The sequence below is a fragment of the Semicossyphus pulcher genome, unplaced genomic scaffold (genome assembly GCF_022749685.1).
Source record: "Semicossyphus pulcher isolate SPU_LCO1_2020_fin unplaced genomic scaffold, fSemPul1.0.p SCAF_16, whole genome shotgun sequence".
NCBI classification, from domain to species: Eukaryota; Metazoa; Chordata; class Actinopteri; order Labriformes; family Labridae; genus Semicossyphus; species Semicossyphus pulcher.
Window position 1 is genome coordinate 12,940,380 of NW_027211670.1, and position 26,678 is coordinate 12,967,057.

General features: G+C 42.0%; 2 protein-coding genes across 2 annotated transcripts; both read left to right on the forward strand.

The window, feature by feature from the left end:
• The first annotated feature begins 256 nt into the window (after positions 1–256).
• On the forward strand, positions 257–19,351 carry LOC138593420 (transient receptor potential cation channel subfamily M member 4-like). Its single transcript, XM_069664419.1, has 28 exons — positions 257–457; positions 1,960–2,021; positions 2,136–2,313; positions 2,660–2,840; positions 6,624–6,793; positions 6,929–7,103; positions 7,547–7,611; positions 7,705–7,938; positions 10,456–10,558; positions 10,647–10,768; positions 10,870–11,166; positions 11,242–11,343; positions 11,463–11,591; positions 11,752–11,881; positions 12,596–12,741; positions 12,939–13,051; positions 13,140–13,256; positions 13,371–13,420; positions 13,501–13,739; positions 13,842–13,957; positions 16,067–16,199; positions 16,293–16,467; positions 16,622–16,787; positions 16,879–17,060; positions 17,226–17,358; positions 17,449–17,521; positions 18,551–18,644; positions 18,744–19,351. The coding sequence occupies exons 1-28, from the start codon at positions 368–370 to the stop codon at positions 18,773–18,775; spliced, it is 3,807 nt and encodes a 1,268-aa protein (XP_069520520.1). The 5' UTR covers positions 257–367; the 3' UTR covers positions 18,776–19,351.
• A 2,433-nt stretch (positions 19,352–21,784) lies between these two features.
• On the forward strand, positions 21,785–26,045 carry LOC138593763 (sarcoplasmic reticulum histidine-rich calcium-binding protein). Its single transcript, XM_069664853.1, has 6 exons — positions 21,785–22,949; positions 24,249–24,352; positions 24,470–24,541; positions 24,642–24,696; positions 24,799–24,835; positions 25,136–26,045. The coding sequence occupies exons 1-6, from the start codon at positions 21,980–21,982 to the stop codon at positions 25,155–25,157; spliced, it is 1,260 nt and encodes a 419-aa protein (XP_069520954.1). The 5' UTR covers positions 21,785–21,979; the 3' UTR covers positions 25,158–26,045.
• Positions 26,046–26,678: the final 633 nt, after the last annotated feature.

Consider the following 26,678-nt stretch of genomic DNA (forward strand, 5'->3'; position numbering starts at 1 on the left):
CAGTGGTGTCAAAATGTGTGTGCCATTAGAACCCAGAAGTATTTTCTTTCCAATTGCCGGTAAAATTGAGTCATTTTGTCAGAGGATTGTAATTTGGCTCAGCTCACACCCCAGGTATGCAATGTCGGTGTTTTTTTCCCTGGCCCCGCCTTTATTTTCACAGTTTGCAGGTTGAGTGCCTCCTGTAGAAACCACACCCTCACCTGTGTGGTATCTCTGCTCTGCATGTAGTTTCCTCCCTAACAAGGCACTGCAATAGTTGCACTTAGTTTAGGCATGGGTTTGTTACTGCAATCAAATAAATTCATCTAATCACTGGAAAATGGTCAGAAAGAAATCCTGAAGCCCTTTCACCTACTATCTCTGAATGAGTCAAACAAAGAGGAAGAACATGAGAGACACAGGAGGAGGAGAAGGAGGCAGCGGGGACAAAATCTCTAAATCTGAGAAGGACCAGGTGGGTAGGATTTACATTATATCAGTCTGCTGCAGTTGGAATATAGTGGTGATGTTTTGGCAAAGACTAAAATCGCGGAAAGTTTTAAAAGGACTCTGTGAAGTGAAAGTTGTGATGAAAGTTCTGGCAGGCAGTTCCCCGTGTTTCTGAGTCACACTCCGACGAGCGCTGCGAGACAAACATTTCCTCGCTTCAGACAGCAGCACGTCTCAAGTGGCCGTGTAGTAATATGATACTCACAGTTTAGGGACTGTTCTTGGAAAACCAAAGGCATGGTAGCATGGCAGCTGTGTGTGTAAACAGCAGCGCATGTTAACCCACTTGAAGCTAAGTCCAGCTCGGTCTACTCGTGTTTGTATGTGTACTTGTCAAACCGGCGGAAGTTAAGCTAGCTTGACACATTCAACAGTTGTAGAACTAGCTAAAATTACAGTCGGCTAATTAATTAGCCGGTTAATGTCACTGACTTTGAAAAAAGGGAGATTAATTTAGACATTTTCTAGCATACCGGTAACAGTTACATCATCGTTAAACGTAACAACAGTAAAACATAGACGAAAGCTTAGCACGCCCATATTTGTAAGTACCGCTCATTGTTCATAACGTAAGCTAGCTTGACAACATTACATAGAACGTTAGCAGTCAGCTTTGAAACGTTTATCCATGAGGTTAAAGCTTAATGTTAACGAACACAGCCGTTTATATCAAGACGTCGACATCCAACGCCTAAAACTAAAATAAGATTTGAACGTTGCTCCCATAGCAAATCATTTCAATCGACAAGCATAGGTGTAACTAACATTAATAATGGTTGCATTCCGTTTAGGCGTGCCAGTCCCTGGGCTCTGGTATTATGCCCCCTGGCTAACTGACAGCAATGATTGGCACAACTAAATGGCACGGAGCCATCGTGTTGGCAGTCAGACGGGAAATTTTCCTGATTTTTAACAATCAAATTCTCCTTTGACTCAGATGTATTCACATTATCGCACAACTGTCGAGAAGACAATGCAATAGAAATTCATTAAATAAATCTAAAGTAATCCTGGATATTTTAAGTTTAATATGAAAGTCTAAAGGATTGTCCATTGCACTTTGGCAATGTTGTAAAAATAGTCCAGTGGGGCTCCTTTGTTTGCTTTTGTACTTCAGAATGTACTATAAGCACCGCAGATGCCTGTGTAGAGATGTAGCCTACGTGCACACTACGCACATGTAAACACACTGCCATGCTCCTACTCATGCACACACACCGTTATGAACTCCAGCAGGAATTACAGCACCTATTCAGAAGTCACAGCCAGGTGTTAACGCACAGCATACCTCACCAAAGTATCACTAGGTTTTTCTCTTGAGCCAAAGTCAACATTTCTCATTTGAGCGGTTTACTTCACCCTGCAGCCACATGATTTCCAGGCGTAAACGGGTAGGGAATTAAACCTTTAAAACTGAATCTGCTTGTGCATATATTATGTGTATTAACCAGATGATAACATTTCCAGAGCTGGATCCCAAAAATCATCAAGAAGAGAGTGTGCACCACCTTTGTAGAAGACTCTTTCAGGTACTGTGAAATCTGCGGAGCACATTCCTCTGTGATAGCAATGCCTCTCTGTTTACTGTGATGAAACGAAGGATGATCATGTTTTCACATGTGGTATCCTCTCACCTCTCTCAGTAATGGCGCGCTGTGCCAGTGTGGGGGAGCAAGAGACACCCATGCCTCTGTGGCTCTTGGGGACTACTTCAGCACAGCGATTGTCAACCACTGGGACAGCGCCCAGCACTCCTCTGAATACCCCACTGATGCCTTCGGAGAGCTGCATTTCGCAGGATCCAGCAAGCGACACAGCTATGTGGGTGGCCTGTCTGTTTACCTGATAAATGTCTTTCAATTAAATGCTTTATTACTATAACCTTAGAGTTTATAATGTTGTGTTTTAAAGACATATGTCTCTAAAGGTGAGCCAAATAATGTTTTAAGAGCTATGTTAGTCACTATTTTTGTGTTTTCTTTCCTTGAACATGCTGCTGCACCTGGGTAAACAAACACTATGCACTAATAGACACCTAAGTGCTTTATCATAACTGATCTGAGACATTTAATATAATTAGATTTTTATATAATAAAATGATCACAATTCTTTAGCTTTTAAGTCATAGGTTGTCAACATCTAAAAAAGTCTCTCTTTGTAATCGCAGTTCCTGCGTCTGTCATGGGACACATCCCCGTCTATGGTCTACACCCTGATGACGGCCCACTGGGGTCTCCCTTCGCCCAACCTTGTTGTTTCTGTGGTGGGTGGAGAAGGCAGGACGAAGGTCAAGACGTGGGTGCGGGAGGTCCTCAGGCAGGGGCTGGTGAAAGCCTCACAAAGCACAGGTAATCACTTCATGACAGGAAAGGCGGGTCATTGGTCACAGGCCTGTTAACACCATTGTGAAACCCGAACACACTGTTTACAAAACATAATTTCTTTGACCAGCAGACCTTTAATGTTAGGATATATGTAGGTCTTAAAAAAGTCATAGCTTAGTTTTATAAAAAAACGGCCTCAGAAGGTCTGAAAAAGTTCCACATTTAATAGTCCTTTTGGGCTATTGGTGATAATTTTCTGTTTTAACTTACTTACCAAATGTCATATTTACCAAATATGTAAATATGACATCAAGATATACAACAATTGTATGATTAAAAATGTAAGTCAAAACCACATCAGACAACAGGCAAAACACAAACAATAAAAAGATGATACATGTATGTATGTATTCAGTCAGTAAAAGATTTGATAAAGTTTAAAGTTCAGCTCCAGTCATGTTGTAAGACATATAAAATGCTCAGCTTGAAATAATAAATTGTGTCTGACATGTTTTTCTGCCAAATACGTTTAATTACCTTGTAAAAATCCTCCCAAGGCATCTCCTCCTTCTCCCTCATTAAAAATTCCTGAATCTGCATAGGCCCCGCCCACTATGCAAATTCACAACCGCCCCTTCCATCAAGAAAACTAAACACGCCTCTGCCACCGTTTAGTGGCAACTTGTTGAAACTTAGCTAGCTTGAGATGTAGTCATTAGTAGTAGTAATGTTAACTTTAGTAGTCAGTAGTGAGTTTGCAAAAATTGCGATGAAGGATACAGCTGGCTCGCACATCGCCGTAGTGGTTGCCATAGGTTACACATAATAATTTGATAGCGTCATGCCCGTCCATTAACGGGATTGGCTCCTTAGGTTTCTGACGTCTCAAACCTGCTAATCTGAAAACGTGTTGTTCAGCCTGTCCTTGGTACACTGCGGTTTAAAAGCAGACAGGCCCAGCCATGGAGATGACTGCTTATGTTGTCCCTGATATGTCTTGTAGCACATGAAGAACACCACATGGTGATTTTCACTGGAGGGGGTCTTTAAACTTGTGAAGCAGTTTGTCTATGTTAAGTACATCATGTTACACAGTGTCCCACACATGTAACACAGTGTTCTTTACATATATAATTATTCCCTTGACCGGCAGACCTTTCATTTTGGGATATTTGCAGGTCTTAAAAAAGTATTTTTAAATCATAGTTTAGTTTAAAAAAAAACTGCTTTAGAAAGTCCCAAAAAGTCCCAAATTTATTAGTCCTAATATTTTCTTCTTTCCTGCTATTGGTAATCATGTTCTGTACAATTTATTTATTTGGATCCCAGTTAGCGACTACCATATGTCATATTTACCAAACATGTAAATATGCCATCAGGATATACAACAATTATATTATTGATTATTATTACAACAGGCCAAATACAAAAAGATAACACATTTAATTTAAATCAACATTAATTTTCGTACAAATAACCAAAATAACAATGACAACACGTCTGTATTCAGTCAGTAAAACATTTGATGAAGCTTGAAAGTGACAGTGGTGCTACTTAAAACAGAGTGTACACGTGCACAGTGTATACATGACTGTTTCTGTATGTAATTAAATGAGACATGACACATTTATGACCCAATATCTGGATTGTTATGACTGTGGATCGATGCGGCAGACGCTGTGTCATCCTGTTAGTGGAGTCTGAGTCAGCACGGTAAGACATTCAGTTTAGTATGCACCTTCTCTGCTGTCAGCTACAGTACCAGGAAGCTAACGGCCATAAGGAGTGAATTACTAGATGAGGAAATCCTTTTATTATTGCCTCATTAGTCCATCCATTTTTTTTATTTTTATTTAACCAGGAAAAAAGCTCTTGAGATTAAAAATCTCTTTTTCAATAGTGTTCTGGCCAAGACAGGCAGCAGTACATTAACAAAGTTTCAGACAAACAATAAGCAGCCATACATACAAACATAACACAGAATATCTGACTATAAAACATGAAATAACAACCAGTCAATCTTTGTCTAAAACAAGCACAATCGTAAATATCTCAAGCACAACATCCAACATGTGCATACAGCAAACAGTGATGAGCGAGGGCTTTAAAGTAGTGATGAACCTCAGTGCTCCATGACACACAGTGTCCAGAGCATGTAAGCTTTGGGAAGAGGCATGCATGTACAAAACATCACCATAGTCCAGCACAGACATAAAAAAGGGCAGCAACCCGTCTTTTTTTAGACTCGAAAGAAAGGCAGGATTTGATTCTAAAGTTTTAATCTTTTCTCCAGCTGCTGAATATGTGGTGTAAAAGAGAGAGATTCATCAATTACAATGCCGAGATATTTATATTGAGACACAGACTCAGTCTGTGTACCCTGGAAAGAAGCTTCAAAAACTGAAGTAAAAAATCGACCTCAAAATGTGTCATCGGAAACCACCCCGGCACTAACGTCAAAATCTGAAGTCAAAAACTGAAGGTGGTTTTTGATGCATATCCAAGTTTTGATTAAAATATAAGAAATAATAGATACACTGCTTGGAAGTAATGGAATAAATGTTGTGTATTTGTAAATATTTCTACGCCTTATTGTCCCATCTGGTTTCCATCATACTGACTTACAAATTGGACTGTAAGTGGTGTTAAAAAAAACTCAACAAAAAGTCTGAAATGTAACTTTATAAATCCTGCAGAAACTTTGGACACAGATGCTCTGGTCTCTAAGTATTAGTTAGCTTCTTTATATTGATTTGTTCACCTGTGTTATATATCAGTGCTGCAAATGATATTTTATCCTCGTTTGACCTCCCTTGAAAGCAGTATTTCTCACTGTGGTTAAGTCCCATCAAAAGTTACTTCTGTTTTCTTTCCTCTTAAGAAGACTATTTCTGTTTTTTATTTTTTTATCTCATTCCTCTATATTATTTTCTATATTTCATAAACCTTTCTAAGTAACTGATTGTTAACGTTAGTAACGGATCAACCCTTACTCGGAAAACACAGAAGCTGCGGTTTACTCGGAAAAATACAGCTGTTGCAAAATGTATCGGTGTAATGACACTGTATGACTCCCCGGGGTCCGATCCTAATTTGGAACCACAATGGCCGTTTCCTCCCGACGACTGTGCCAAGAGCAGGTGGCATTCAGCGATACTGATCTCCCGTCATCTGAGGTCAACTTTAACTGTTGTGTTCTCTCAGAGGACGCAGATCAGAGTGGAGATAATGAGCAGCATGCACAAACACTCCGAGGACAGGTTGCTACTGTTCGGCAGCAGGACAAACACGGTTGTTTGGAAAGCAGTGCAGAAGTGTGAGAACATGTTTTTGCAAACTTGCAACATATCATCACTTTTATGAATTTCTCTGGTACTAGGTGCATTTTTTTCTATTCCCTTTTTTTAAACAGCTTCTTTAATAGATCAGTATGCATCTTCGTCTACGGCTGTGATTTGTATTTGCACTTCAGCAAAGCTCACATCCCTATTCTGGAAAAAAGGGAAAGTTTGTCTTCTCATTCTTCACTTTTGTTTCATTTCGTTATTGTTTCTTTCTGATCCGATTCCTTCATTTGAATTTAACTTTAACATTCTAAAGAAGTTCCAGCCCAATAAAAACCACATGTAGTCATTTTAAATGCTTACAAATGCAAGTAATTATTAATCTACCCCTGGATTATCGGGAAAAACACATTACCACTCAATGAAACAAAGATAAAATTCTGCTTTATAGCAGCAAAATTCTCTTTAAACAACCAATCATTCCCCTTTCTTTTCTCATGCTTGTTTCTCTTCTGCTTCCCAGGAGCGTGGATCCTGACGGCCGGCCTGCGCGAAGGCGTTGGCAGGTGTGTTGGAGAGGCGGTGAGGGATCACGCCACCGCGGCCTCGTCCGTCTCTCTTAACAAGGTGGTGGCGCTGGGGATCGCTCCCTGGGGCCTGGTGCACAACCGCCAGCAGCTGGTCAACCCTCAGGTACTTTATACCCGATGTATTTACCTCCTTAAAGTAATCATATCCTATTAAAACTTTGGTGAATCCAAAGACACTGCAGATATTGACTTTTATCCTTAGAAACTATATCATATTCCTGGGTTCTTCCTCTTACAGGGCAGCTTTCCTGCTAAATACTACGTCCAGAACACGTCCCGAGACTCCTGCTGCCTCGACAACAACTACCAGGCCTTCCTGCTGGTGGACGATGGCAGCGTGGGACGCAGAGGAGAGACCGGGTTCAGGGCCAAACTGGAGGACTACATCTCCCACCAGCGTACAGGCATCTGGGGTGAGAGATGTGATAATGAAACATAAGATATAAGAATAGAAGAATTGTTTTTCATGGCTCTTACAGCTAAAGGAAGTAGACCCCGAGAATTGATTTATGTATATAAACTAAACGTAGAAAACACAACATGTTTTTACACATTCAACCCTGCTTTTAAGCTATTTATCTTCTATCTTTTATTAATGTGTGTGATGATAAGATGATTCTTTGGTATCCACTGGAGGAAAAGCCGCTACATGCTGCTGCATGTATTCGAGCTGCGGCTCTCCAACATGTCAAATCAAGCTGAGATTTGTTAGAGATGTAACAGGGTGCGCTTTCTTTAAGCTCAAGAAAAATATGCAGTTTGATTGTTTTAAGTCTGCAAGCATCATAAAAATGTCTGAGGCAGAATGAATGAATAACTTTCTGTAGGAGTTAATAACAATGTTTGTGTTTTGTAGGCAGCGGCAGCATCGACATTCCCGTCCTTTGCATGCTGGTATCGGGGGACAAAAGCATGCTGGAGGTACAGACGCTGCCTGTCATGTTAATTAACGGTCTTAAATATATTATTTCTGATGCCCTATACAAAGAATCTTCTCGCTCTCTTTCCTGTCAGAGGGTGGATCTGTCTCTGAAGAACTCTATGCCCTGGCTGGTGCTGGCCGGCTCAGGAGGCCTTGCCGACTTCTTGAGCGACGTCTTGGAGAACCTGTCGTCAGCCCCGGCTGTGCAGTCGTCCGGCGAGGGAGACGGCGAGGCGGGTCCCAGCGTGGATCTGAAAGACAGAGTGGCAGAACGGGTTAAGAAGCACTTCCCTAATGAAGAGGAGGCGGACAAACTCGTTGAACGGGTCAGTACGGATTAACTGTTTCGACAGGCGGAACAGGAAGAAGCTGTAAAGTCAGCAGCTAGGTGTTTCTGATGCTTTTAAGGGCATTTTAACAGAGCATATTTCATATTAACGGGCCAATAAATCTTCAGTGAGTATTTATGCTCCCACCTAAATGAAGTCTTTGATTTTTATAATCATAACAGCACATTTCTCAGTATGTTGCTCATGTTATCCACTTACTTTATAGTGAGTGCATGTGGTGAATGTGGTTAGAGTATCTTCTGTTTCTGCACACATCAGGCTTTTTGCCAAACTACTTCCTGTCTCTTCCAGTTTGACCCAGATTCCTGAATCTGCTGGCTGGTATTCAAGCTGTGGTTTAAATGACAGTTTCAGTTTCCATTCAGCATGAAAGGGGTTTTTTTGTAACATGAAAGTCTCAAAGGACTGCGTGTTTGTAGGCACTAACAATAACTACTAAAAAATAGGCCCTATTTCCCTGATGCTGATCCTCCAGATCTCTGGGCGACATCTGTCATCAAAATCATTCTTATTTACTAGAAATTTGACTTTTTAGATAATTTCCCAGAATGCAATGCATAAGGAGTTCATTTATTTTCTCACTGCCTTTACTGAGATCTCTATTTTGAGTGGTAATGACATCAATACAAGCGTGAAGCTGCTGGATATTGAATCAGTAACATAATCACGATTCACTTCACTGTGTTGTGATTTGTTATCTGTTGAACTCTGCTGATTAGATACACCTTATCTTATTCTTTTCTACTTGCACACTGTTTATTATTGCTGGGGCTCAAACACCAGATATACAGCTCACTCAGCAGAGTCAATTTGAGCACTTAACAGTATCATGGATTTGACAAACAATACCCTTTGTTCCCAAATCTATCTGCCATCTACAGGTGACTTTGCATCTGTTGTTGGAGCCCCCTGACTTTTGAACAAACCTCAAAACACACTAAAGCTGCTATAATTCTTAAACCAATGCTTTTGTCTGTTTGCTTTATTATTTTTTTACAACCACATTTGAAATTGCCCTTTCAATAACTGCTTTGCTAACTAACAGCTCTCTTTTTATTCAGGTTGTCCATTGCTTTGCTGTCGTAAAGCTCTTTGTAACCATGTTTTTAAAGAAGCGCTTCCAAGCTTAATCCAAAAGGGCAGCAGGACTCGGCTGAAGACGTTTTCACCTCTCATCATTATGAGGAATGCAGGGACCTGTGCATCGGGGAAACAAAACAACCCCTCCACAAACGCATGGCCCAGCATAGGAGAGCCAGCTCCTGAGGCCAGGGCTCAGCTGTCCACCTACATTTGAAGGACAAAGGACACTCCTTTGAAGACAGCAAGGACGCATCCTGGTCGGAGAAGACCGCTGGTTTGAAAGAGGTGTTAAAGGGATAGTTCAGATTTTTTTTTTTTTTTTTGCTCACTCACCGAGCCCCGTGGTCGGAGTTCTGGCCAGTTCTAAAGTTCTCTCAGGTGACGTGATCCATCAGCTGTTTTTTTAAGCGAACACGCTGGGATAGGTAACCTGAGTCGACGTTTATTGTCACAGAGGAAAATAAATGTGGTGAATTAGTGATTTTCGTGGCCTCCACCGCACGTATTTCATCGTTTTCTTGACACGGATCGTGCCCTTGAAGGTCCCCTTCCTAATCACTTTCATAGTTTCCAACATGTTTACTTCAACAATGAAGCAAATCAGTCAGAATCAACGTGAAACAGCTACAAGGTCGGCTTAACTGAGAAACCAGCCTGCCGCAGGCGTAGTGATACTGGATTTTTCAAGAGAGAAAATAGTGCCAAAAAAAACAGCGCGGTATATAAAATCCTAGGATGATGTTTTTGAGTTGAAAATGGATCACCATTGCCTGCGTGTTGTTTTTGTGTGGTAAAACTTTTTGGTTTCATGACCCTGGCGTCTCGCCGGAACTACTTTTTCTACCTACGGAACCGGCCACAACTCCAACCACGGGACTCGGCGAGTGAGCTAATAGCTTTGCATCCACCACACTAGTAGCAAGTATTTCACACAATTTGGTGTCCAAAAATCCAAACTATCCCTTTAACAGTCTTGTAGTGTAAGCCGTAGTTGGCAATGGAGGGATGGGCAGTTTGTTCATTCCCTGTGGCTGTGTTTTTTAGCCTTTGTAGACACAAACCAGCTGACGCTGCGCACACTGAAGAAATTGAGCTTGACCGGACACCAGAAATGGCTTCATGCCTTTAGGTCAACAGCTCTCCCTTGATTACACATCTATTAGCATACTCCTGACCTACAGAGGCTTATATTTCTAGCTCTGTCCACCAGACAGTTTAGAACTGAAGATGCCTCTCCGATGAGAAGTGTCTTCAAGAACTTTAATCGAGTCCAGTTGCCCTTCTGGATTAAGCTTCAAATTACCATGACCTGGATGACTGACAACCTTCACAGACAAAGAAGTGCTACAGTCATAAAGTTATTTATATTATAATTATTTCTCTCTTCTGTCCCCTTTTTTGCATCTCCAGGCTCTGAGCATCTATCAGAACAGGGACTTCATCACGATCTACCACGGAGAGCAGGAGGGCCCCAATGACTTCGATACAGTCCTGCTCAAAACGTTGGTGGGAGGTACGTGCAACTATTTGACCTTATATTTGACATTTAATGTATAAGATGACAACACACCTTCATTTTGATGTTATTCTGTGTTTTTCAGCTAGCAAGCATCGTGCGTCTATCGATGCCAGTCCTTACAATGAGGAGCTGAAGCTAGCGGTCACATGGAACAGGGTGGACATCGCTAAGAGTGAACTCTTTAATGGAGACATCCAGTGGAGGGTGAGGGGGGAAACATCACGTCATACATTTTTTCCCTCTTAAGATTAGATGTTAAGCTTGTATTTAAAGCTGCCTAATAAACCGTTCATCCAAACACATAGTATGAAGACTTGGAGGACTCCATGACGGACGCGCTGGTCAACGACAAGCCTCAGTTTGTGCGTCTCTTCACCGAGAACGGCCTCAACATCCTCGACTACCTGACTTACGGCAGGCTGGAGAGCCTGTACCGCTCGGTGGCTGACAGCACAGTGCTTTACCAGCTACTGCAGCGCCGCCTGGTGGAGCGGCTCGGAACTGCAGCTGCCGTGCCCACGTCGTCGAACCTGCAGGAGTCTCCCTCCAAATTTGCAGCAGGCATTCAGAGTGGCCCTCTGAAGGAGATGAGCTTGTTTGAGGTGTGTGAGGGAGGAATCTTTGCCTCGAATCAAAAAAGAAAAATGTTTGTTATTATACCTTCTTTTTCTCCTCAGGTTTCAGGGGTCCTGGAGCTGTTGATGGGGGACGTCTGCCAGCCGTTTTACTACAGTGCTATTGGATTAGAACAGATCACATCCAAGAGGAGAGCTCTTAGGGTACTCTTCACTTCTCTGAATATGCAGACATGCTAAGTATATTAAAGCTGATGAACATGACATGCCACCTGTCACTCTTGATTTGTCACAGTCTCATTTCTTCTTGTCATCCACCCCAGCGTGCCACCAAGCTGCTGCGTGGAGACTGTTTGTACAGAGAGAAGCGCTGCCTCTTCCCCTGGGCGTCGCTCTTCATCTGGGCCGTCCTCCAGAACCGCAGCGAGATGGCCACCTTCTTCTGGGAGATGGTAAAACTCCTGAAGTGGTTCTGCTGCTGTTCAATCAATAATTTATAGATTTTTTTTAATGACACTGGAATGTAATGGGTACTTGGTATCAGAGCTTCAATGGAATAAAAATGTACCACCACCTCACACCTCACCTGACTTTCCTTGCCGTCTCTCTCAGGCGGGGGAGTCTGTGCTGAGCGCTCTGAGCGGCTGTAAGATTCTGAGGGAACTGTCCAAGCTGGAGGGCGAAACGGAGACCAAACTGTCAATGAAGGAGCTCGCTCAGAGGTTTGAGAACCTGGCACACGGTGAGACCATGAACGCATCATCTATAAATGTTAATTTAGACATTGACTGGTGCCATGTCTAGACGTTCACAGGTATTTTCACGCTGCTCTCATGGGTCGCTAAAAACGGATTCTGTTTCCTCTGAGACGTGTAGACGGGATATACAGCGTTTTTGGCTCGTGGCATCAGGTTGTGCGTCATTATCTCCTTTGTGAGGTGTCACAAATGAGGCGACATTCCCCGCAAAATAACAGACGTGACGAAAACAGTGATGCTGCTAACCATGCTAACAGGACTTTTTACACGTTTACACACACATGTACAGTTACTCGTCCACTATATTAATATGTCGTCACCCGTCCTCGATGCGCCATTGCAGCCCACCAGGTAGTCTTCCAGCAGTAGATTTTTCTTCTCATGGCCGTGTTATATCGCCCCCTGTTGGTGTGGCATTCTTATGACAGCGTTTCTGTTGTGTTTTTGCATTTTCGTCTGGACGGGGCTTTTTTAAAACCGTGCTTGTGTGGACGGGGTTTTTTCAGGGTGGAACAAAGGAGGGAAAAACTTATGTATGTAAATATGTAGATATGGCTTGATGTTTAAAGTGTTCAGGAATTAAGACCAGACATTAAATTACACATCCTAAGACTCTTATGTTTCAAGAGTTACTGTCATTTTCTAGATTGTCATCATGCAACTAAACTCTTCTCCTTCCTGTTTCCCCCTCGTCTCAGACGTCTTCAGCTCGTGCTATCGGAGCAACGAGAGTCGCTCTTTCACCCTGCTGATCAGGAAGTCTCCCGTTTGGGGCGGCACCACCTGTCTCCAGATGGGCATGGGAGCTGATGCTCGACTTTTCTTCAGCCATGACGGAGTACAGGTGTGTCACTGCTTTCACACCTGGTTGACTGACAGTTTAAGCATCTCGAGTTTGATCGACCAGATTTTCAGGAAGTTAAATTCCCCTTTGACCTCTGAAAATAAATAAATATCCTTCGTGATGATTATAAAATACTACACATACAATACAGCCGTCTTTCAGATTGTGAAAATGGCCTTACTTTCTCTTGTCTTCAGTCTCTGTTGTCTCAGATCTGGTGGGGTGACATGAAGAGGAGCACCGAGGTTTGGAAGCTCCTGCTCACCTTCTTCTGCCCCGTCCTCTGCTACACCAACCTCATCTCCTTCAGGTATGATCAATATACATATTTCTTTGTCATAAGCAGTCAGAAGATTCAGATTCCTTAAGGGCTACTCTTTAACATGCTCAACCTACAGGGAACAGGAAGAGCATCAGCAAGAGGAGCAGGGGAAGCCGAGCGAGGACGGACCGGGCAGGGACAGCGACAGCCTCTACGGCCACACCGTCTTCTCCTTCTCGGACATCAAACACATGTAAAAAATACTAAAGAGATTTGGTTTGTCATGTGACTGGGATTCGGTGCTTTCCTGATTTAGTTGAGTTTAGTTTCTTGTGTTGATTCATTAAAACTGTTATTTTTGTTCCAGTGAAGCTGATACACAAGAAGCACTTTCCCCCAGGACGGCAACCATCAGAGGTAGCACCTCTTCAAATATACCACCTCTTAAAAAGGCTTATAACCAGCTCCTAATCCATGTCGTACAACCTTCCTCACAGGCATACCCATCCGTCCCAGGCCGCCAAAGCGCCCGTTCATTGTGTCAAGGTGGCGTGAGTTCTGGTTCGCGCCTGTCACCTCGTTTTTGGGCAACGTCCTCATGTACTTCCTCTTCCTGCTGCTCTTTGCCTACGTGCTGCTGGTGGACTTCGCGCCCCCGCCGCCCTCTGGCCCGGCCATCACTGAGTACGTGCTGTACTTCTGGGTGTTCACCATCGTGTGTGAGGAGATCCGGGAGGTGAGTGTGAAGAGGCAAACGTTGTAGATGAAACATAGAATTGCCTTATTTATAAATTAGCTTTATGTTGTGTTGTTAAATCTGTGTTTTCTCGCCTCTCAGACGTTCTTTCTGGGGACGAAGACCTTGCGTCAGAGGATGCGAGTGTACATTCAGGATGTGTGGAACAAGTGCGACCTCATTGCCATCATTCTGTTCATCATAGGACTAATCTGCAGGTACAGGCATCACTTACACACAATCTACTTGATATATAATTTCAGGATCATGCAAAAATGACCTTTTTTATATATATATATATTTATATCTTTATAAGTCCCTTTTTATTTAGATTATTGTGTATAAAGGCTCTTGTTTTCAACAGCTTTAGCTCTTGACCCCTTATGCCAAAGTTAAAAGGTCATAGGGTGAACCTGCACGTCAGCCTAATTGAGTGCTAAGTTTTAGCAGGTGGAGTTGAGTACCATAATTATCAGGGCTGTATTCACTAACAAGAATACTCTCAGAGAGCTCCTAACTCAGCTTAAGAAATTCTAGCAAGCAGTCCTAGCTTAGGAGTGATTTAGAAACATTCTCAGAGCAACTCTGAGCAGCGGAGGGACAGAAAGCTTTGTCTTAATGAGGAGGCGTGGTTGACCCCTTTGTTAGGTAAAACACATTCTTTCAAAAGCTGTGATTGGTTGATCCAAGAAAAAGGGAAAAAAAAGCTCTTTCAGTGATCATGGGCATAGAGGGACAGTGAAAAACGATCGGCCAAATCATAGAATCTAGTCAGACATTGTGTAATCTCTATTTACAGGGAGGTGTATTTTAGGGCCGGCATGTGTTACCGTTTGTACTACGCTTGTAGTCCGAGTAATATTGACCAATCACGTATCAGCAGACGGCGGCATATGCAGGAAAAATTGTCAAAAGCAGGCGTAACTTAATCCGCCGTAATGTCATCCCAGCTCCCATCAGCGTCATCTGACGATGATTTAGCTTCTTATTAATCTCTATAAACAGACATCTGCATGCTAACAGCTAACAAGCTGTTCTAGATCAAAAATTCAACTTGAGATAAATTCCCTTGACTCTGTCTCACGAAAGCCGGTCAGTGTTCAGATTTCCCGACTTCCTCGAATGCATCAGAAATAATCAATCCAACCTCCGTTCAACAAACGAGCATTTTAAAGGTAGGTTTCTTCTCCTCTTGAGGACAGACCTGACAAAGCTTTATTTTGACTTTTTACTAATCTGCATCATGATGTTGAAATTTCGGCAAACTTAAGACCCGTTAATTAAAGTCAATCACAAGAAAAACTCTTCTTTTCCTGTAAACAAAGCAGCACGCAGAAAAGGAAGTCTTGACAGGAAGTCTTGACTGGAAGTCGTTCATCGCCAACTGCTGGCTACACGCCCGGCATGTTCACCGTTGATGGTGAACATGCTGGTAATTTAAGTACTTAATCTAATTGATATTAATGAGGGAATGGCTCAGCTTTGATGTGCTGGTGACGAACACTTTATTTTTGATGGCGCAATAATGCGGATGTGCGTCCCATTAATTACACACACAACACTGTGGAAGCCCGCTATACCCATGAGTGCCCTTCAGTGAGCCTGCGGGGTTTAGCACATCCAAAGGGAAACGAAACAAATTGCATCACAACGTGCGGCCGTGACAGCGCTGTAAATGTGTGATCACCCTGCTGATTGACGGTTGCGACAGACCCAAGTCATCACTGCTGCACTGTTGCATTTTTCCAGTTGCCAAATACCTTCATTTTGTAATCACTTTTTATGTCCGGCGATATTGCGTCATTGCATTGGATGGGAGATGTTAGCTCATCTGTAAGATCCACCACAAACATGACCCCTGCACAATCCAATCTATGGCATTTAATAAACTCACTGTCAGTCAGTGTTTGGAGATCCTTTCTCTGATCTCTCCGTCTTTCCGCCATTTTCTCCTCTGCTTGAGAAACCAACACTTTTTCACATTAGGAGCTTTACCAGGATCTAGTCTTAACTTTAAGGGGAAATTCTAAGAATTTTCTTAGGCTTGTGTCACTAGGAGCAACTCTTTGTACTTTATGAATAAGGCCCCACATGAGGCGGTTTAAGAGTGAGTACTTTACAAGCAAAACTACGTAATGAAAATATTTTACAGATATATCCGAACAATCCCATAAATCATCAAATTTCTTGTCCTTTCTCCTGTAAATTTAAAGTGTGCACTCGCCCCTCTTTTTCATCCTCATCGAGTTGAGAATCTGCTGTTATTATTGGAGTTAACCACTAGGTGGTGCAGTTACCGCATGTATGAGCTTCACTCTGTGTTTCAGGATGTTCAAGTGGTCGTATGGATTTGGTAGAGATGTCATGTGCGTCGACTACATGGTCTTCACCATCCGTCTCATTCACATCTTTGCCATTCACAAACAGCTGGGACCAAAAATCATCATCGTCGGCAAGATGGTGAGAAGCCTTTCCCCCTAAGTGTACATTCATGTTAGCAGGCAGGATGATGTGATTTTAATGACAGGAAGGCAACAATTTTCTCCTGTTTAGATGAAGGATGTCTTCTTCTTCCTCTTCTTCCTGGGGGTGTGGCTCATGGCGTACGGAGTAGCCAATCAGGCTTTGCTTTACTCCTATGACCCTCGCCTAGATCGGATCTTTCGCCGGGTCTTCTACAGGCCTTACCTGCACATCTTTGGACAGATTCCCGTGGAAGAGATGGATGGTATGATTGTCTCAAATAATAGTTACTGTTTTAAAACAAGTGTAAGAATATTGTAATATTGTTTTTCCAACATCCATTGCAGCTTTTAAAATTCAGTAAAGATAAAAACAAAAAGACATGACTTAATCATGCCTTTATTTTATGTCCCTCCCAGTGGGGAAGCGGTGGGACATGCCGTGCACAGAAAACGTTACACTGATTCAGAACGGGAACGAGCCGTGCAGAACTCTGTCCAGTAACTGGCTGGTGGTAATTCTGCTGGTTGTTTATCTGCTGGTCACCAACATCCTGCTCATCAACCTGCTCATCGCCATGTTTAGGTAAATAAAAGAACATCCGTGTCCGTCAGTTTCCTGTGGCTTCACTGACATGCTGAACTCTATTAAAGCCTTATTTCCCTCTGCTCTCTAGCAACACGTTCTCTGAAGTGCAGGCTAACAGCGACATCTACTGGAAGTTCCAGCGCTACAACCTGATTGTCCAGTACCACTCCCGGCCTTCCCTCGCTCCTCCTTTCATCATCCTCTCGCACATCAATCTCTTCATCAAGAGGAACATCCGCAAAGTGCCCTCCATCAAGATCCACCACTTTGGTCAGTACTCAGCATTTATTGTGCATTAAACAGTAACTTTATTTCACTTATAAGGCTCCTGAGTAAGATGTGTAAACCGACACTGGGTCCCAACTCTTCTCTGGTGCTTCCTGTTTGGCTGAGTTGAATGAGATTAACAATAAAACCCTTTGCCTTTTCTACTAGTGTTGCAGCTAACAGGAAAAGCAGCTAACAGGCTAATGACGTGGGAAACCATTCAGAAGGAGGACTTCCTGACCGCCCAGAACAAGATCCAGAAAAGCAGTGACTCAGAGAGGCTCAAACGGATGTCTGTCAAGTGAGCACACCTGCCTACACCAACGCTGGGGCAGTTAATTCCTTTTTTTTTGCCCCATCATGCTTAGTAGTATTTTTCCTTTTGTTTCAGGGTGGATGGTGTTCTTAAACATATGACCGAGAGCAGAGACTTTGACCACAGGCTGAGGGCTCTGGAGAATGAGGTAAAATAATAATTATAATTCTGTTTATCTTCACCATTTGTTTGGTTCTTTATGCATACACAGCATTACTGTAAAGGAGCATTCATGCTCAGTCAGCCTAGCCTATGTAAAGGTTAAATAAATGTCACACATCCACATATAACAGGCCTGGGTAACGTATAGCATGACTCTACTAGAACACCATGTTCTGATATTGATATCATCAGCAGGCGATTTGAGGGGGGATGCCTTCCCCCTTGTTTGCAAAATGACAAAAAAAGGCAACCCTCTGTTTACTTGCCAAAGGAGTATTATAGTAAGTTATGATTTGAATAAACTACATTTGTTTAAGAAGTTGGGATACCCTCCTGTGCACATTTTACGACCCCTCTTTAAAACAATGCAAGCATGGTTAGAGAGAGACACGTCTGTATCAGTTTCTTTGTTCTTTGTTGCTAAGAGTTAGATGAGAAGATTGATACCACTCTCGAGTCTGTACAGTTAATATGAAGCAACTGTACACTTTGTAGCCAGTTAGCTTAGCATGAAGCGAAGGAGGAGGGATAACGGGGACAACAGCCATTGTAAAAGTCCAGAAACAACTGGTATCCCGGCGAATGCTCAGAACCAAGTAACGGCTGAAAGGGAAAAAAAGCACCCAACCCTCCCACTGACCGATTCCGGTTGTTATGCTAGGCTGACAGGCTAGCTTGTGGTAGCCACATGTTTAACAGAAAGATATTAATCTTCTTATGCAACCCTCTAACCAGAAAGAAAATAAGTTTATTTCCCCAAAACTTTTACTATTCTAAGTTGATTTTCTGACGGGACAGAATGATAATCATTGATGATCAAAATAGAACTCAACATGTATTTAACTGAAGCCATAAAGTCCTGAAATACAGCTGTAAAGACTAACAATGAACAGGAAAGTCAACATATATCCCAGGCCAACTGCACTGTATCGCCAAAACTCATACTGATCTTTCCCTCGGGATGTCTTTGAGTAACTGTACATCAAAAAATGTCTTTATTGATCCTCGTTCTCAGATGGAGTATTGCTCAAATGCTCTTACCTGGATTGTGGATACTTTGGCACAAGGCAGCACGTTCAAACCTCCTCGGCCTCCTCCTACATTAAGAGGTAAGTTCATACATTTACCTTTAATAAAATCTTGTTTTCACCGAGCTTGTTCGACTGGATATTTAGTGTTTTCTTACCCTGCCTCTTTCCTCTACACAGATGCTTTTCCCTCTTCTTCGAGTTCTTCCTGATTCATCCTCGGGTTGGTAAGAGACAGTCACACCTCCAACAGGTCTTACTGTTTGCCAACCGTGTTCATCACTGGACTTAGTTACCAAAGACTTAAAATAGCTTGAACTGAAAAAGGGGAAAAAATAGCATCCTTCTATCCTTTTTACAGTACTAAGTGAATGCAAACGCTGATGTTTTATGTGTGCAATCCATGTTACTTTAATGCCAAAGTCAAGTGTATGTATTTATGATGTGGCATGATATATTTTATGTTTTAATTTTGCCAATGTTATTATGTCTTTATTGCTGTAGGTCAAATCTGACAGCTGTAAATCCCTTTTTAAAGTTTATATCAGTTTTTACTGTTAAAAAGCAACTATTATATTGTTTACAGGGGCAACTATCAGTGCACATTGTAATACGTTTATCCTCTGTTACTTCAGGTTAAGTGGTTGCTATAGACAACCTTAAATGTTAAATCATGTATTTGTGTTGCTACATTATTTTATTCTGTTCAATAAATTGTTTATACAGTTAAATGAAAGAATTATCATTAATGCTAAAGCAATAACATGTTGCTAAATGTGCTCATTTACTGTCTTATAGGGTAAAATAATATCACTCTGAGCCAATAAACAGTTAGCTTAGCCTAGCTTAGCTTAGTGAAGCAAGCACACAGGCTACAGACAAGGGGCTAACATGTTAAATAGCATCAGTATCAGTTTAGTTACATCTGCTGGTAGGTGGATTCTGAGTCTTCTCTGGAGCCTTGCTTAGCACAAAGACTAAGACAAGAGCCAACAGCTAGCCTGGCTAAAGATAACATGCCAATTATTGTCAGAATTCACCTACCAGCAGATGTAACTACTCTGAAACTAAATCTTCTCTACGGAGCCTAGCTAGCTGTTTCCTCCCGTTTACAGTCTTTATGCTAGGCTATGCTTGTCTTAGGTTGGCTTAGCTTAATTAAGCTTAGCACAAAGACTAGAAACAATGGCCAACAGCTAGCCTGGCTGAAGGTAATTTTTTGATTGTTGTCGGTTACAGTTCGGTTACAGTTGTAGGTGGATTCTGAGTCTTCTCTAGAGTCTAGCTAGCTGTTTCCTCCTGTTCACAGTCTTTATGCTAGGCTATACTTATTTTTGGTTGGCTTAGCTTAATTTAGCTTAGCGCGAAGACTAGAAGCAAGTGTTAACAGCTAGCTTGGCTGAAGGTAACATTAAGTACTGTCAGTCACAGTTTAGTTACATCTGTTGGTAGGTGATTTTGAGCCTTCTGAACAGAGCCTAGCTAACTGTTTCCTCCCGTTTACAGTCTTCATGCTAGGCTATGCTTGTCTTAGGTTGGCTTAGCTCAGCTTAGCTTAGCACAAAGACTAGAAACGAGGGGCAACAGCTAAAAGATAACATATCAATTATTGTCACAGTTTAGTTTAAGTTGCGATATGTGTATTTTTTGTCTTCTGGAAAGAGCCAGGCTAGCTACTTCCCCCGTACACAGACTTTTTTGCTAACCCTAGCTAACATGCTGCAGGTACCAGGTTGCTACATCTTTAACACACAGAAATGAGAGGAAAACTAAACTTCTTTGCAAGGAAGCAATAAAAATGATGCACCAAAATGTTGAGCCTTTTCTTAAATGATAAATATTTGGGATACTACATACAGGCTATTCTTTTTTTTAACTTAAACACAACATGCATGAAAGAAATGATAAGCTAGCTTGGTAGTTAAGCCTGACACTACCTAAACTACATAAAGTGTATTTAAAGTTAACAAGAGAATCACTGAGGGATACTGAGTAAAACATAGGTACGAGGTTGTTGGATACACTGCCAAGAGAAGGGGATATGGATGGTGTGAAAGGTGCACCATGGTGCTGAGTTTCAGTGTGCCAGAGCTCTATTGAAGGTCACATAGTGGAGCCGGGCTATTGAAGGAGCCTTTACTGTAAATAGCCGGCTGGGCCACCTGTCAATTGCCCCGGCGGCTCGAGCTGAGCGCGGCAGTGTCATCACTCTCTGCCTCTCGCTGCCTGATGGCTGCATGTACAAATATGTTCCCATGTAACTGAGCATGTGTGTCTCACTTCTCGTGTGTCAGTGTGTGGGTGATTTTGACTTAAAGGCTCCTTTTATTCACAACCTGCTGAGTCTGAATCTCATTTCTGTCGCTCATAGAGTTTCAAAAACAAAACCCTGGAGTGAAAACATTTTGTACTTCATATGTAAACCAAATATTCTGTGGAATGACAGAAGACACTTCACATGTGCAGGCCCCCTTCATCTCCATTTCCTTCTATTTACATCCAGTCCATACATCATTGTGACATGTTCTCCTCTCCATCGCGATTGGCAAGCACATTTTTTCCTTGCTGATTAGACTGTCTGAGAGGTGAAGGTTTAACCACCCCGGTAATTTTATAATACACTGTTTATTGCTTTGCCTTTTAATGCATGTTTTTGGAGGAGGTTTTTTGTTGTAGAATTTGTACCTTATAGAATCTTTACGTTATTGGATGTCGTTTAAACCACACATGTAAATATTATTAGAAATTAAAATCATGAGTTTCACAAATCAAGTGTCTCCTTAAGAATTTAGGGGGAAAAACTTTAGGACATTAGGAAATAAATTGACTTTTAGTTATTGGGGGCAATTTTTTTATTTTAGGCTATTTACAGACATAATGACATTTCATGTGTTGCACTTATATAAAATGAGAGACAGTAAATACATAAACAGAATAATAACCAACACGATAAGTAGCAGGCATGAACATAAACGAACATTCAATTTAATGTTTAATTAGTATTATTTCATGTAAAGCAACGTATCCCTCCCTCTCATTTCCATATGTTCTTTGACCTCTCTCCCCTCCTCCCTCCTGCACACCCACCTCCCAAACACACTGGGTTAAGGGCATCAGAAGCATTCTTCCTGCACATGTGCCTCTGTCACTCATGCCAAGCAGCCACACAACTCCACCACACACTCAGTTGTGTTTCCACTGTGTCCTCTGTGTTCCCAGCACAAGCCTGGACCCCGACTCTCTGTAGACCTAAACAATATCCCTGACTCAACTGCACTTCGGTTTCATTTCCTGTGGATTTATTGTTTTTTTAAGTGTCTATTGTTTCTGTTTTTGTTGGAAGAAAGAGGAAAGAGACTTTCTTCCAGTGTGGATCGGCTGTTTTGAAGAGTCCTCTGCTGTTTTAGTTTTCCAAAATGGCTCCTGTGAGAGGCTGGATGGTGGGGCTCCTGCTGGTTCTCCTCTGCCCCCCTCAGCTCCCGCTCTCTGGTCTGGTGAGTGCCCAGGACGTGGCCGAGGCAGAGGAGGGCCTTTACTCCAGAGATGTGGACGAGGTTGTGGCTGAAGAGGGCGAAACCGCTGGGGGTGACGATGGAGCTGGGGAGGAAGAGGAAGAGGTAGCGGAGGAAGAAGAGGAAGGAGAAGCAGAAGAAGAAGCAGAGGCTGAGGAAGAGGAGGAAGAAGAGGAGACTGCTGAGGAGGAAGAGGATGCCGGGGAGGAGGAAGTAGAGGAGGATGCTGAGGAGGAAGAGGAAGCAGAGGAGGAGGAGGATGCTGAGGAGGAAGATGATGCAGAGGAAGAGGAGGCTGAGGAGGAGGAGGCAGCGGAGGAAGATGAAGAAGAAGAGGCTGCTGAGGAAGCAGAGGAGGAGGCAGCGGAGGAAGATGAAGAAGAAGAGGCTGCTGAGGAAGCAGAGGAGGAGGATGCTGTTGAGGAAGACGAGGCTGAGGAGGAGGAGGAAGAGGAGGATGCTGAGGAAGAAGAGGAGGCTGAGGAGGAAGAGGAGGAGGATGCTAAGGAAGAGGTGGCTGAGGAGGAGGAGGAGGATGCTGAGGAAGAGGAGGCTGAGGAGGAGGAGGATGCTGCTGAGGAAGAGGCTGCTGAGGAAGACGACGACGACGAAGAGGAAGAGGTTGCAGATGAGGTTGAAGACGAAGAAGAGGAGGCTGAGGAGGCAGCAGCAGAGGAAGAAGAGGATGCAGATGAGGAGGAGGAGGATGCGGCTGAGGAGGAGGAAGGAGAGGACGAAGAGGAAGCTTCTGAAGAGGATGATGAAGCCGCTGAAGAAGAAGCAGCTGATGATGCTGAGGAGGAGGAAGAAGAAGAAGAGGATTTTGCTGAGGATGACGCTGTACTGAATGCAACTGAAGCAGAGGAAGATGACGGTATCCCTTCTTTTATTTTGAAACATTTAAATTTTTTGTAATATTTATGGGTTATCACAACTATTTTAACTGAGCAATAATTTAAGACAGAATAAGGTACAACAATATTAACTACGCCCTGGGCCCCTCTTTTAACTCTACAGCAGCCCTCTGACTTTGTTATGCTAGCTGTAGCTACAGTAGGGACTCTATCACTCTTATAAGTCCTAAAATAGACCTGCTTATCTGTGTGGTGGCTGACACCCAGCAGTATGTAAACCATTCATGCCTTTTGTTGACCAATGCGGCTATTTTAAGACCCCAACAAAGGTACTCATACTTTATAGTGTGTAAGCACAGACAAACACAAATGTTTATGTGGCCTATAAGGGAAAAATCAATCAATCAATTAGGTTACCCCTCCTTGTTTAAGAGGGTTTAAGTATTTAAAAACAATCTGATTAGAGCTACAACGCTAAAGTCCAACACAAGACTGTTTGTCGATCACTGACTAACCACAATGAGAACAGCATAAAAGCAGTTTTGGTGTAGTTCTTTATTGTTTACTATTCAACAACTATTGTTAACTATTCAACGACAGCCAGTCTGCATAGTTTAGTTATCATTTATTTTCTTTAGGGATAGTTTGCACACTTGGATCTCACGGTGTGCACTTGTTGTTGCAAGTGTTGAGTCTCAGGTGACAAGCTTTTACAGCCATCATATAACATATTATTGTGAGAATACAATGGAGCTTGGATAATTACAGGATCTCATGAGGGTTTAGATAAAGAAGAATATATAGCCCAAACTATTTTGAATGTTTGAGTCCCATACTGACTTCAACATTTGGCAGTTTAAAATATTCTATAATGTTATAAGCCGAAAGTAAGTTTGGTATCTTGATAAGGATTTTAAGACATGTTATATAAGTTAATAATTGTGACCAAAATACTTTACCAAACCTGACATTCAGTGAACCAAGACAATGAGTTTACAGCCGTGCAAATGGTTCTGTGAGCTGCTGTACTTAAGCTAAATGTGCAAATCAGCATGCTAACATGCTTAATACTAATACGCAGTTAATGTCTATAATGTATCCAATGTTGCTTTAGCGTGTTAGCATGCTAACATTTATTGTTACTAGCTTTGCCAGTATTTGGCCATAAGGGGGGGATGTCCAACTTAGTTAGGCATGAAGGCATTGTAAACTTGCGGCTAACATATGGGCTACATCAGGAAACATTGATTTGTCATGCCAGGGTGACGTTTTGCTAGCTCAAGAGTCCTAATCAGACGCTTACTGTTTACATTAAACAGATGAGCCTGCAGAAGTCGCGGAAGACGCAAGTGAAGAGGAGCCCGTCGCTGACTTGCTGCATTTCCAGCCTTACTCTTTGTGCAGTGTGTGCTCCATCTGTGAGGTAAAACTATTACTACATGACTTTAATGGTGTATCATATCCAGTTGTGATTACCTTGTTTTATTCCAAGTGACTACTATAATTGATTTACATTGTGTTGCCCCTTTCTGTGTTTTAGCACTGCTCTACTAACTGTGACAAATGCCCCTGTGAAGAAGGAGACGAGTCAGATCACTGTGAACACTGCCAAGTAAGCATCTCTCTGTCTGAAATAATGTGGATAATACACATTAAAGTCGACACATGAGTGGGGCATATTCAGCATTTTAACCTTTTTCCTTGTCTTTCAGGGCTGTTCTTCCTGCTATCTCTGCCCCTTACTGTGTGACACAATTTGCACGCCAGGTAAACACTTGTGATTCCTCGTGCTGTGCAGGCACCATTGTTACTGAATGCATTCGATCATTTTTGGCTTTCTTAACTTATGTATGTTTTGTTTTGTTCCAGGTGGCCTTGTTGATGAGCTAACTGGGTCCCTCTTTCAGTAAGAATTGTCACTCAAAACATTAATTCCTGATAATGGACACCTCATCGTCCATTATACAGATATATCTTGTTTAGAAAGGTGAGCAGATAGCTCCACTGGTACAACTAAGAAGGTGTCCACTGTCAGAAATTAACTGACACCCTGCAGCTAATCAGAATCGAGTATTCAACCGGACCATGGTATAATGATATTTAATTGCATGCTGCTCTTTGTGACATCAGAGCAAATGGACCCATCTTGGGAAATGATATGTAGCTAAGTATTGATTTTGCTCATGCCCTCGCTTTTGTTTTGCAGGTCTTTTTCCTCTCTACTCTGAGCAGGCCTTTAACGCCACCATGTGGTCGAACGAGATACTGCGCTCAGGATTGGCGCTGTCGGGCTGTTCATACCTTTCCAGCAACACGAGGACTCCCACAAGAGTTTGCAATGATCTGACAGCAGACAGACAAGAAAATAACATACTCAACTCATTTTTAGAAACAGGTTTTAAATGACACATTTTCTCTTCTTTTATTTAATTAACTACATACTGTGTTTTTTTTCAAAGCTAAATGGATAAAAAAACATTACTTAGGCTGTTGTGTTATTTAATATTTTTTTGTAGGACAAATCTTATATAAAACAGTTAAGCAATAATTGTTTAGGTGGCAGGAATCTGTATAAATGCAGATTAAAGTGAAGCCTGTAAGCCCTTAGATTGAATTCAGAACAAGTTATACGAAGTCACTAATTCGGATTTAATGATTAATTTCTCCTTATACGTCAAACTTTCAGTTTAATGTAGCAGATATTTACAACACAGTCCGGTCATATCAGACACAAATTAGCAATTGGTTGTTTCTGCTTTTGCACTTTTTAATTGATCTTAACTTTACATTTTCGCATATCAGAATCAGAAATACTTTATGAATCCCCGGGGGGAAATTTGGGTGTTACAGTTGCTCTGACACAGAGAAGCATGGATATATATATATATATTCTAGTCCTAATTGCTTACATTAACACTTGTCAAACAATGCAAACAACTTTGGTACAAAGGTCTGTGAAATAAGCTACACCATTAAAAACAACTTCTGTAGCTAAAGTTTTAACCCTCAACTTTGTGTATGAAGTGAGGTATTTCCATTGGGCCTATGGAATATACAGGTTTTAAATAATTTAAAGTTTAAAAGTGATTCATTATAATAAATTGTGTTTCGACAAAGCAGTTGTCGTGTGTCATTTATCAGTAAACAACATTGAGAGCTAGGATGCCGGTGAAGATGCTGGTAACCATGACAAGCTTTTGATCTCTTAAAGGGGTACTCCAGACTTAATGTTGCAATTCAATACATTTAGTTCTGGGCTTTGATCGATTTTCAACAAAAACGTAGATCCTAAAACTCCCTTAATACTTCTTGAACCTCGAAAATTCCCATGACTTTAAATGTTATAACTTCTGTTGCAAACATTTGACCCGGAGCCAAGCTGAGAGATATTTCTGTATTCTCAGACATCTCAAACACCACAGAAGACACTGTATAGCTGTTTTCAAGCTAAGCTGTACTCACTAGTAGGTAAAGTTGAACACTTGCAGTAAGCCACATGTAATACTATTTCTTAAATACATTTTTTTTTTTCAAAGTAGAGAAAAACTTGCACATATGTTTCATAGGACCGGTGCGTAGGAGAGGAAAGCAGGTTAACTCCAGCACACTGTCCAACTTTCAGAAAATACATTTATTTGCTTGCAACGTTTCAGTGCTCGACCTATATCAGGCAAACAGTTTGTGAACAGGTTCTGGCCAACTTAAAGCTGCTGTGGGGAACTTTGGGTTAGTGTCGCCCCCTGTGGACA

Bases quoted from the DNA above. Each gene is read 5' to 3' on its own strand.
- LOC138593763 (XM_069664853.1), top strand. From the start codon at position 21,980: ATGGCTCCTGTGAGAGGCTGGATGGTGGGGCTCCTGCTGGTTCTCCTC. The intron at 24,353-24,469 runs GTAAAACTATTA...TCTGTGTTTTAG, and splicing joins GTGTGTGCTCCATCTGTGAG to CACTGCTCTACTAACTGTGA. The intron at 24,836-25,135 runs GTAAGAATTGTC...TTTGTTTTGCAG, and splicing joins CTAACTGGGTCCCTCTTTCA to GTCTTTTTCCTCTCTACTCT.
- LOC138593420 (XM_069664419.1), top strand. From the start codon at position 368: ATGAGTCAAACAAAGAGGAAGAACATGAGAGACACAGGAGGAGGAGAA. The intron at 16,468-16,621 runs GTATGATTGTCT...TGTCCCTCCCAG, and splicing joins TCCCGTGGAAGAGATGGATG to TGGGGAAGCGGTGGGACATG. The intron at 17,359-17,448 runs GTGAGCACACCT...CTTTTGTTTCAG, and splicing joins CTCAAACGGATGTCTGTCAA to GGTGGATGGTGTTCTTAAAC.